This window comes from Camelus dromedarius, chromosome 10, assembly GCF_036321535.1.
Source record: "Camelus dromedarius isolate mCamDro1 chromosome 10, mCamDro1.pat, whole genome shotgun sequence".
In the NCBI taxonomy this organism is placed as follows: domain Eukaryota; kingdom Metazoa; phylum Chordata; class Mammalia; order Artiodactyla; family Camelidae; genus Camelus; species Camelus dromedarius.
The window spans coordinates 68620753-68633590 of NC_087445.1; the positions used below are offsets into that span (position 1 = coordinate 68620753).

The following is a 12838-nucleotide window of genomic DNA, read 5'->3' on the forward strand; positions in this document are numbered from 1 at the left end:
AGAGTGACTGGCCATAGAGAGGACGGACAGTTCATCCACAATGGAGAAGGCGAGTGGAGGAGTAGAGACCTCTGGAGGTTGACAGGTATGGGAGGGGCTGATGCCACTCTCCTGAGTGCTTCCATTAGATAATACAGAATTTCAGGGTAGAAGTCATTTTCTCTTAGAAACTCGACACTGCTCCAATATCTTCTGGTTTCCAGAATTGCCATTATAAAATTTTGTGCAATTTCTATTCTTAACCTTTGTATAAGAACTACTTTGTCTCTATCTCTATATTATAAAATTTCATGAGAAAGAGGCTTCATACCTTCTTTTTTAACTTTTCAAGAATTCCGAAATATCTGAAATATATATATATATATAAAAATAAAAGTGTGTATATCACAAACAACCCAATCAAACAATGGGGAGAAGATCTAAAACATTTTTCCAACGAAGACAAATGACCAACAGGCATATGAAAAAATGCTCAATATCACTAATTATCAGAGAAATGCAAATCAAAATTACAATGAGGTATCACCTCACACTGGTCAGAATGGTCATCATTAAAAAGTCCACAAATGATAAATGCTGGAGAGGATGTGGAGAAAAGGGAATCCTACCCTGTTGGTGGGAATGCAGTTTGGTACAGCCACTGTGGAAAACAGTATGGAGATTCCTTAAAAAACTGACAATAGATTTACCATATGATCCAGCAATCCCATTCCTTGGCACATATCCAGAGGAAACTCAAATTCAAAAAGATACATGCACCCCAATGTTCATAGCAGCACTATTTACAATAACCAAGACACAGAAACAACTTAAATGTCCATCCACGGATAACTGGATAAAGATGCTGTGGTATATATATTCAATGGACTACTACTCTGCTATAAAAAAGAATGAAATAATGCCATTTGCAGCAAAATCAATGGACCTGGAGATTGTCATATTAAGTAAAGCCAGCCAAAAAGAGAAAGAAAAATATCATATGATATAACTTCCATGCAGAATCTAAAAAAAAAGACACAAATGAACTTATTTACAAAGCAGAAACAGATTCATAGATATAGACAACAAACGTATAGTTACTTGATGGGGTAGGGAGTGGGGAGGGATAAATTGGGATTTCAGAATTTGCAGACACTATATATAAAATAAACAACAAGCTCCTACTGTATAGCACAGGGAACTATATTAAATATCTTGTAATAGCCTATAATGAAAAAGAATTCATATTTTTCAAGAAATGTATATATTATACATATATAATTTTATAGGAATATATATGTAAAAATTTTCAATGAATATATATAATACATATACATGTATAACTGAATCACTATGCTGTACGCCAGATTAACACAACATTGTAAATCGACTATATCTCAATTTTTAAAAAAGTACGTATATCATATAAGAGACCTTTAGAGGAAAAAAATTTAAGACTCCAAAACCCAGCACCTAGCTCAGGGGTTGGCCAACTACAGCCCAAAGGCTAAGTCTAGAGTGCCTCCTATTTTTGTAAATAAAGTTTCTTAGAGTACAGTCACACTCACCTATTTATTGACTATAAACGACAAGGTCAGAGTCCAATAGTTGAAACAAAGTCCGTATTTACTATTGAACCCTTTACAGAAAACTTTGCTGATCCCTAATCTAGCTCAAGACAGAAAATAATGCTGTTCATGTCCCATGTATGCCTCTTCCCAACTATATTCTTTTCATTCCCTTTGAGGAAACTACTCCTTAAATTTTGTGTTAATCATTTCCCCACCTTGTAGTTTATATGTATCCCTAAGTAATAAACTATGTAGTTTTTCTTACTTGAACTTTATATAAATGAAATCACAGAGTATACTCTTCTGTAGCTTGTTTCTTTCACTCAGAATTCTGTATTAGAGAACCAATCATGTTGATAGTGTAGTTCACCTTCACTTACATAGTGTTCTACTATATAACCATGCAAAAATTTATGAGTTCTTTGTTGATGGTCACGTGGGCTCTTTCCAGGTTTAAGAAACAAAAACAAAAAAACCTCAATGCCACTATGAACATGTTTGTACATGTGTCACATCATACATGACCAAGAAGACTGTGTAGGTATGTGTATGTACACACACACACACACACACACACACACACACACAGTTCCCTCCAGGGGTGGAACTGCTGAGTGCTGGACATATGTAAATAGTTTTGTGCCACATCTTCAAAGAGTATCACATGAAATTCTCCAGTACATTTGCAAAATAAAATTTGGTTGTATCAGGATAGTTTTAATTAGCTTTTCTGTGATTACTAATGTAGTTGAGCATCTTTCCATATATTTAATAGCCATTTGTATTTCTTCTGTGGAATACCTATTTGTGCTTTTTGCCAATGTTTCTATTGATAGATTCTGTCTTTTGCTTTTTTACTGTAGTAGTTCTTTATATATTTCAGATATTAGTCTTCTGTCAGTTTTATATGTAGCAAATATCTCACCCCAGCTTGTGACTTCTTTCCATTCTCTGAATGGTATCTTTTAATGAACAAAATTTGCAATTTTGATCTTTTCCTTTATACAACATAAATTTTGGATTATTTAACTGAATCCTCTACTTCAAGATCACAGAGATTATTCTCCTATTTTGTCTTCTAAAAGTTTTAAAATTTTGCCTTTGACAGTTAAGTCCTTGATCCATTTGGAATTCAGTTCTGCATGTTGTATAAGATACAAATTATCTCTCTTTTCTCCCCCACGTGGATAATTAGTTATTGAAAAGTCTGTCCCTTCTCCCAGATTTTACAATGCCACCTCTCTTGTATACGAAGAACCCACACACATGTGGTCTGTTTCGGCAATCTCTATTCTATTCCATCAGTCTATATGTGGATCCATATGCCATTACTAGCATCTTAATTACTATAGCTCTATAAAAAGTTTTGATTCCACAAGCTTACACAATCCATTCTTTTTCTTCAAGTGTGTCTTGGCTCTTTCTTTGGCTTTCCATATTAATTTTAGAATCAGTTTGCCAAGTACTATGTAAAGTTCTATTGGAATTTTGAATGGAGTGGTATGCAATCTATACTACACATCATTTTGGAATGAAATGACACCTTCAACATAATGAGTCTTCCTAATCATGAACATAATCATGCTTTTTCTCTATTGGTAACCACATGAATTTTTCCTTTTAGTATGTTAATATGATGAGCTATATCAATAGATTTTCTAGTATTATCAGTCTTACATTCCTGGAATAAAGTCAATTTGGTTATTAGGAAGTATTCATTTTATATACTTCCTACTATTTTGTTTAAGATTTTTACACCTATGTTAATAAGTGATATTGGCTGTTAACTTTTCTTTCTTGTAGTGTCCCTTTGTATGGATGAATGTCAGAAAAGCTGGGGTGTGTTCCTCCTTTTTTCTAGATGCTTAAGGAGTTTGTCAAAGATTGAAATTACCTGTTCCTGAGATGTTTGATAAAATATACCTGTAAAACCATTTGGGCTGAGTGTTTTGGAAAAAAAGAATTTATATATTGATTCAACATCTATAAATTAAATGATTGACTAAATTTTTATATTTCTTCTTGATTCAATCTTGGTAAATTTTATTTTTCTGTTCATTTCACCTCAGTTTTCAAAATGTTGGAATAACATTGAAAATAGCACTTTCTTGATATATTTTTTAAAACTTCTGTTGCACCTGCTCTTTGTACTTGTTGATTTATTCCTTTATTCCATTTTAGTTTTGAGAAGGAGCAGAAATAACTTTTTGTGTTTAATCCACTAGGTTTACCTAAACAAAATCACACAGAAGGTATATTCTTCCTTATCTATAAGATGGAGATAATAACAGAACCCACTACAAACTGTTGTGACAATTAAATGAGTTAATAGATGCATAGGGCTCAGTGCAGTGCCTGGCACATATTAAGGGCTCGAAAATATCATGATTATATTATGGGGGATTCACTTTCACTGTAATGATGTCCTGTTCTTGTTCTACTTAAGTTTAATACTTCAAAGCAACAGTAACTGGTTATGGGCTAGACTCTTCCAAATGCACTCAATCTATTCAGCCTCAACAAGAGGCAATGACAAATCTGATTGGCAATACTCTCAGTCTGAACCTCAGTCTGAACCTCAGTCTGGGTATTCAGGCCCTGAGATTATGAACTGCACTTATAGTTTAAAATAAAACGCAAAACAAAGCAAGAGGTCTATTACGGGCTCGTTTTCCCTTGAGCTCAAGGGCCTTGCTTTTATCACCTACTATGTGCAATGAGCCTAGCAAAAAAATAGTGCATTCTTGACAAGCAAACAATACCATCCAATTATTAAGTTATGATGAAAACAATAAAGAAAACTCTAATGGCTTCACTAAGCTTTCATTATTAGGTGCCTTGAATTCATAGTAAACACACAACTGATTTTATCCAGAGGCCTTTCATTAGGGAAATTCCCACTTAGGGAGGTCTTTCTGCCCTCTCTAACAGTCAATTTCTCCCAGTCAAGTTCTTTATGAAAGTTTTATCTCAAAAGAAAAAAAATAGTGTAAACAAATATTGAAATTTAGTTAATAACATATATACTCAGTTATTTGGGGGGTAAGTATAGTGATGTCTGTGATTTACTTTGAAATGCATCAAAAAAATAAGATGGGTTGATGGATGATAGTAGGAAGGATAGATGGATAAATATGTGCCAAAGCAAGTGTAGTGATATGTTAACTATAGAACTAGATGGAATTACATTGGTGTTCACTGTAAAATGATTTTAATTTATTATGTTTGAGAATTTTCATAATAGATGTTAGGAAAAATATAAACTCCTATACTTAGCAAGTTAAAAAAAAATGGTAAAAGAATATGAAAAATATTTCTATTATACATATAGCAAAAGTTATTATAATACAGCAAAAGTTATTGTAATATAAAAGAGCTCATTCCAATTTATTTTTTTAAAATCAAGAGCTTTATAAGACAAATGGGAAGAGACATGAAAAAAATACAAATAGGAAATAAACTTCAGGAAAATATTCAGTTACCTCTAATCAAAAAAATCAAAGATAAAGCAAATCTGCAATATCATTTTATACCTATTTTATTAGGAAAATTAAAACACATGTCCATGAACACACACACAATTCTGGTAAGGCTGCAGTGAAAAACAGTACACTCATACACAGCCATCAGCATCCACTATAAACAAGCACAGCCTGTCTGGGAAGCAATCTGGCAGTCCATAAATCATGGTGTTTATCCTGTCCTTTGACACGGTGGTCCCAATCCTTAGAAGATCAACTGCATTAGTCAAATGCAGCCAAAAGATGTTCACTGCAGTGTTACCTACTAAAGGATTAAACTATGGACAACCTAAATGGCCATCAAGAGAAGAAAGATTTAGTAAATGATGACACATCAGTATAATGGAATATGACACAGACATGTAAAAAATGACAATAATGGAAGCTTATATGAAATATGCAAAGTGTTCATGACACACAATCAAATGGGAAACTATAACTGCAAAACTACAAGAATAAATAAAATGTGTATTGACACTGTAAAGGAACATGAATAATTAATGAAAATGACATGTTACTATCTGAGAGGACTGCAGCTGATTTCTTTTTCTAAAGTTTTCTTTAATCTTTCTAATACATCTTTCAATTAAAATAAAATTAAAAAGCCTGTTTCAAGACTGTCTACTCACAGTGCTGAGTTTGCTGCAAATGATGAGTATCCGGCGTTCGTAGAGCATACTGGCGTATAGATGTAACATGTTGTTCACATCCACAGCCACAAAATATTCTGTCAGATTTCTCTAGGAGAAAGAAACAGTGGAGGTTTATGACTTATTTCGTTTGTTCTTATTACAAACAGTGTCAAATAGAAGCACGAGAAACAAAAAATAATCAGAAAGTAATCTCTCCTCTTCCCCTGTCCTATTCTTTCTACCTGGGAGACCAAATCTTACTCATGTGTAAATTATGAAGTGTAAAGTTGGAAGAGACCTTAGAGATGAAGGAGTCTGAGTAATTACACCTCTGGGTGGTGATTACAGTTTACAACATGAGATCACACGTGGTGCTGTGATGGCTCTTAGCATCAGTTCTGAAAGTTGAGCAGGACAGGAAGTCCACAATCTTACAAATGAGGAAACAAAGGCAAGAGAGGAATGTCAAGATCAAAAAACCTAATGAACAATGAAGATGGGACTGAAGTTCAGACCTTCTGACCCTGGGTCCTAGAACTTTCCCAATGCACCATGCCACACATCTAAGCAAAAGATAGTACCCGGGGACCAAAATGCTTTCGGCACAGAATCTGTTCCTATCCAACAGGCCCCATCTGCAAAGACCGGGCACACTCCTCTCCTCTTATCACTGCTGGTGTTCCCCTCCTCCACAGTTTACATTCTCTAAAAGGGCTCGGCTGGAAGTAAAGCAATTTCCAAGATCCACAATTTCCAGGTATTTCACTCAAAAGACAGGAAAAAACATTTTTTAAACTAGTTTTTGTCTGTAGCCTGGGTTTTGTTCCCTTAATTAGTACTATAGATTGGTACTCTGCAGATTTGAAAAAAAAAAAAAAAGTAATGTGCTTCATTTCTGCAAATCCTTCTATACCCACCTGACTTTAATATTACACATGAATATGCTAATTTCTTCAATGTTACAGGTTTTCAATGCCATACAATATAATCCTCTGAAAATGAAGGGGGTTGGGGAGGGAAGGAACGCTACTGCCAGGGGTTGCAGTTTATAATGATGAAAGATTTATAACCCATAAATGCAAGTAAACCAGGTGGATTTTATATGCAAAATAGCATAAAGTGCTTTTCAACAATAGTATGTATTGGGAATAAGAATGGGCACTTATCTTATGATTTATTATTGCTTGGTTGGAGTACTAGTTTAACTATCTACCTTTATAAAGAGTGAGTGAATTAACAGGTCCACATACTGACCACCTACCAAGTGCCAGGCACTGGACCAGGTACTCTTGAGTGTATAATCTTAAGCAGTCTTCACAAAAATCCAATGAGATATTATTCTTTACAATATATAGATAAACCAAGTCTAGGAGAGATTTAGTAACTGGTAGAGTCAGATTTTGGACTCAGATCCAACTCCATAGCCCATACACTTTCCCTTACATTACACTGTCCCTCTTATATACTTTTAAACATCTACAATATACAAGGCTTTACATATATTATTTCACTAATCTTAAAACTACTCCTTGAACAAATATTACCATCTTTATCTACAGGTGTGAAAACGAGGGCACAGGGAAGTAATCCGACCAAGGTTACCCAGTAAGTGGATAGGGCACTATTCAGTCTTGGGTGGGTTTGTCCCTAAATGTATGCTTTTTTTTTTTTTAATATACCACTAAAAATAGTAGATAAAAGTTGTATTTGGAAAAAGAAGGCATGGCATAGGAAGAGTGCAGGATCAAAGTACGGCCAAAGAAAAAGTGTTTCTGTTAAAAATTGTTATTCCATTTACTGAGTAATCCTTATATGCCAGAAAACAGGTACCCTACCTGAGTTTTCCCTAGTCTTCTCAACGACCCTGAGAAAGGCATTATCACCTCCATTTTATAGACAGGAAAACTGAGGCTCAGGAAGTTTAAGTAGTCTTCCAAATGTCAACTAGAAAGGGCCAAGTTTCAAAACCAGGTCTCCTGAACCCCCAAATCTTGCCCTAACCACCACATGAACTTGCCCCAACAAATTCAAAAAACAAAACTAACCGATAGGAAAGTCGAAATTTGTCAACAAGTGCATTTCTTGCCTGGTGGACTGAGGAGTGCTGAGCTAATGAAGTCAGGGTGGGGTTTGTTCTGAAGACAGTGACACGGCAGAGCTATTCTCGCAAACAAAAATACAAGGCCCTCAGCTGAGCATTTCAGTAAAATGCTTAACTGCTGATGAATTACATGAATTTTTCTTTTAGGAGAGGATGGAAGTAAAAAGAAAATAGAAATGAGGAGCTTAAAGAAGGCCAGAAAGCCCATTAGCACTTTTGACAGATCCAAAGATAACTCTGAAGCCACCAAAACGTGGCCTCAAGAGTCTGCCAAGAAGTTTCACGCTGGGTAGAAATATGTTACACAGCTTGCCGTCCAAATAGGGAGACACAGCGTCAGAGACAAATCCTGTGCCTTATTTTGGTGGGAGAAAAAAATCCGTAAGGATACTTTTGTGGATGGGGAAGGGAACATTTCTGAAATAAAAATGCTACCTGGTTGAGGCATAACCTCCAGCCCAATCAGGTTTTGAAGGATTCAGGTGATTGTTCCAAAAACTCTACACAGGTATGTTAAAAATATGTAACATTTAACCAAATTCTCTCTAAACTGTCATGTACTTTTTTTGGTATTTCTCATCCCATCTGTGCTGATTACCAAGATATTTGTGTCTAAACAGAAGCTGTCTTTCTTATCTGCTTCCTCCCTGCCTCTTTCCTTCTGGGATGCCACCCGCCTAGGCGGGTGGGAGTGGGTGGCAGTGGTGACAGCCCTGGGAACCTCGCTAAGCCATGGGAGCACCTGTGGGGCAGAGTGGACCTTGGGAGCACCTGTAGGGAGCCCATGCAATGCCCATCAAGCCTCATCACAGCAGAAAACCCCCTTGAGTGAGGGGTCTCCTTCCCCATGCCTTTAAGCATCTGGTGGCTTAAGCTATAACAAGCCTCAATTTTTCAGATATGCTATACCTTTCACACCCCCAGGCCTTCACTCCTGCTGCTTCCTCTACCTAGAGTGCTCTTCTCTTCCTAGAGGACACCCATTTACTTTTCAAGACTCAGCTCAAATGTCACCTCCTCCTGAAAGGCTTCCTTAACTCCTCATTCGTCAATCTGTCTCTAGGGCAATCTGTCTCTATCTCATATCGCTCAGGTACAAGTAAGTTTTTGCCACTAGACTGAGATTCCTCTGGGTAAAATGATGGACCCCATCATCTAGCAGTTTGATGAAAGAGGGAATCAGTGAAAGAGGGAGAAAGCAACTGACTGAAGACTACTGCTCATTGGCTCAAGCACGAGCAGTGTGTAGAAGAGGCACGCCAGCCTGGAAGAGGGACAATGTGGTGGATTTGGAAGAATATAGCGCTTGACTTCAGAAAACCTGGGTCTGATTCGGATGAAATGATCAATTACTTAGTAATGATAAAGGGCCCACAGGAAAAGAACTGACTCTAGAGACTCACAAAGTCAGGTAAGGTAGTTGGAGGTTTTCAGAGATATCTGTGGCTACATTCATTTAAAGTGTAAAGAAATGGGCAGCTGTTCATCAGGCAATGAAAGGGGGAGGAACCGTACACAGAAGCAGGTGTTTATTTCATAGCCAGGTCAGTCATATTTCTCAGATGGGTAAGAACAGACTATAGGGAATGAGGAATAAGAAGAGAAAGCTTCCATGGCAAGTCGTCCTAAGTCAAGACTGCAGCCAGAACATATTGTGAGCTTATATTTATAAAAGTCACAGGTATGCCACTCTCTCCCAGCGCTTGATTTCAGTAGGACTAAGCCTTCAATCTTCCATTTCTGTCTCCTATAATCAGCCAATGAACAAACACTTGTTTGACTCCTACTGTGTGCTTAGTACTACCCTGGGAGCTGGGCCTGCAGAGATTAACTAAATATGACCTCGTTTTCCAGGAGTGGCACCAGACCCAGAAACCTGGTGTGCTAAGAACTGTGATCCAGGCTATACATGCTCTAGAGCTGGCTGAGAAGGGCAGATTCAACTCTGCCAGATGGCTATGGGGAGGGGTGGGGGGAAGACCAGAGAAAATTTGACCAAGGAGAAGATACTGCTCTGGGCCTCCCAAAAGGGGTTCACTCAGGGACAGGTGGAGAAGCATGTTCCAGACAGAGGCAGAGGCAAAGGCAGGGAGGAGAGAGCAGCAATATGCAGGTCAGGGAGTGAAGGGCAGTGAGCAGGCTGGGGCAGAGGAGCGGTTCAGATCCTGAGGGAGCCTAGACTTTCCCCACAGGTAACAGGGAGCTGCTAAAGAATCATGACTTGATCATATTTGTTTTGCAGGAAGGTCTTCCTAGAGGTCCTGTGGCGGATGGCCGAGAGGGCAAGCAGGAGGCAAGGTGAGCAGTTAACAGGCTACTGCCAGATTCAGGGAAAGAATGATTAAAACAAACTCCTCAGATAAAACCTCCAAATATGGATGTCACAGATCTCTGTTAAGTGGAATCACAGGACTTGACAACAGATTAGACTTGGAAAGGGGGAGGGAGGGAAGGATCTGGGACAAGCCCCAGACTTCTAGGTTCTTGTGCTCCACATCTGCCCCCTTGCCCAGCCAGTTTTTTAGAGGGAGAGTCCAATCTTTTAATGATCCATCCTCCTTCTAAAGAACCGTCAGTCCTGTCAAACATGATGTTGCTGTCCACCTGGTCTTAGGCCTAGTGTCCTGGATGAAAATAATGCCAGCATGGCTAAGCCTAAATAATCACCCCCCTTTATTCCTGACAATTATTTCTCTGTGTGACGCACTTGCTGGAAAAGGAAAACCTTGCTTAGAGGGACTATTTCCTACTACCCATGCTCAAAGGGGCTCCATTTTCTCAGTGCCAGTATGTTTTTAGGCCTAAGGAAGGCCATTCCTTTTCTACTTACAAAGTTCAAGCATTATTTCAGTTACAGAGAGTTATGTGCCTGTGAGCATCCTCCTATATGACTAGCATTTATTGTATGGGCCCATTCTGTATGGCTGGGTAGCAGGGACACAAAGCTGACGACTTCCGAGGCCAAACAGGGCTCAAGTCCAAGGAAGGTCTCTGATTAACAGTAAGAGAGCAGCCCGGAAGTTGAGTTTCAGAAGAGGCATGTGCTGAACAAGCTACTTAGGCTCTCCAGGCCCCTCCTCTCCACAAAGAACGGTGGTGGAGAACCCTTCCAGCTCTGACTCTCTGTGGCTTTAAATCCAGACAAAGAAAAAGGGAGACACCTGGCAAACCCCATTCCCCCAGGAGAAGCCCCATAATGGCTGCTCCCTTCTAGCTGTCCCTGCTGGCTCCTGTGCCAGTCCAGGTGGCTGGGGACTTCGGGCTCACTGTGATCCACGCCCCGGGTTAGGAAGCAGGTGGGAATGGGTGTGGTGATGGGGGGTGGGATGGGCTCCGGATGGGAGAGGATATAGTGAGGCTTAGAGAAAAAGCGTCTTAAGTTCAGTACCCTAGGGAAATGAGATAATCCCCAAACCAAAGAACAGTCTCTAAGCTGGGCACTCCTTGGAGCCTTCGAAACAGATGCTAGTCCGCCCCACGATCTGTCATTTATTAGTCTTTGTGACTTTCAGCTTCATACACAGTACAGATGATGATAAAGACTTACTGTACTGTGTCTGGAGGAAGCTTCTAAGGCAAGAGGCTTGGTTTTGTCCATGGGTCTTTTTTCCTGAAATAACTCTAGCTCAGATTATTTTACCATAATGTAAACCTTTAAAATCCTCAATTGATTTTTTTTTTAAAGAAGAATTTAGGTTACTTTAGATGTGTGGGATTCTTAAAAAAGGATTTATAAATTTGGATTCTAAAATTATCTGCTTGAGAAAGAATCCCACAAACTCACATAAGCAATCAAATCAGAAAAGTATATTATAGGAAAGAAAGCAGAGTCTACCCGGAGGTCAACTTTTATCCCTCTGTGCGAATGAAAAAAAAAACATTAGAATAAACAATTACCTGACAACTCTTAACAGCAACAATGGAATTCTCTATAATCTCAGTACTTGATAATAGGTCTTTTACTTCCACTTCAACTTTGTTTATTTTTGAAAGTCACAATGAGTTCATAAATCTTTTCTATATCATGGTGCATCTTTTGACAAAGTAGAGTCTGGGCAATGTTATATATAACTGTCCATTCTAAATACTTTCCTTGCATCATTAACCACTTGGTATGACACAGGCCAGATAATTAAGACAGGTTTGTTTAATATTCCAAAAGAAGGTCTGTATGATTTTCCATTAATCAAAAGTAAACTTCAAAACCTGGCCACTAAAAAAAATCCCCTTCTACAGCCAGTTTACAATGTAATTATTAATACATATCTGTTCATGACCTGTGACTTCTAAAAAAAATGCAGGTCAACTGTTTAAAATTTGTAAAGATTTACGCTCATTTAATTATGGCCTGTATAAAATTCACTCCTACATGTGTTATCTTGATAGACAGAGAAAACCCTAAAGAGCAATTACATAGTGATATTTCTTCAGTGAAAAGGAAGAAAATATGTTTATACAGAAATTGTAGAAATAATGAGAATTAACTTCAACAGGGATCTGAAAGTGGAAAGAACTAATTTTCTGTATTTGCTTTTCATTAATGTCTTACAGACTCACTGGCCCAAAAGCCAAGTGAAAGGAACTGTTATTTTTCCTTCTCCTGAAGGTGACTACATTGCTAATTCATTCATTCATTCAGTCATTCCATAAATATATACCTGAATATCCACTATGTTATAGGTGCAGTACTAATTATGGGGCTGCAGTGATGAAAAAATACCAATCCCTATCCTTGTGGAAGGAGAGGTGATATTAAACATATACTCACACAATAATTACATAATTTACACTTACGGTGAGTGATTTCTTGGGGAGGTACTGGGAGCCAGGGAGTGGAGTCCCAGGACCCAGGAACATCTCAGTGATGGAATCACACTGAGTGTGACTCCTGATTTTAGCATTTACTGGTTGGGTGACTAGGAGCAAATTACTTCTTGTCTCTGGGCTTCATTTCCTCTTCAGACAGGGATAACAACCGCACTGTAATGCTGCTGTGAAGATTTCAGGATATAAGAAACAGTGCCTGATCTGATC

General features: G+C 38.1%; 1 protein-coding gene across 4 annotated transcripts in view; it reads right to left on the bottom strand.

The window, feature by feature from the left end:
• The window catches only part of DENND1A (DENN domain containing 1A), a 470496-nt gene that overhangs the window by 223845 nt on the left and 233813 nt on the right, over window positions 1-12838 (bottom strand). For all 4 annotated transcript variants that reach the window (XM_031450416.2, XM_031450417.2, XM_031450418.2 and 1 more), the window contains exon 9: window positions 5701-5811. In XM_031450416.2, the coding sequence (XP_031306276.1) occupies window positions 5701-5811 (111 nt within the window). The remainder of the gene's footprint in view (window positions 1-5700; window positions 5812-12838) is intronic.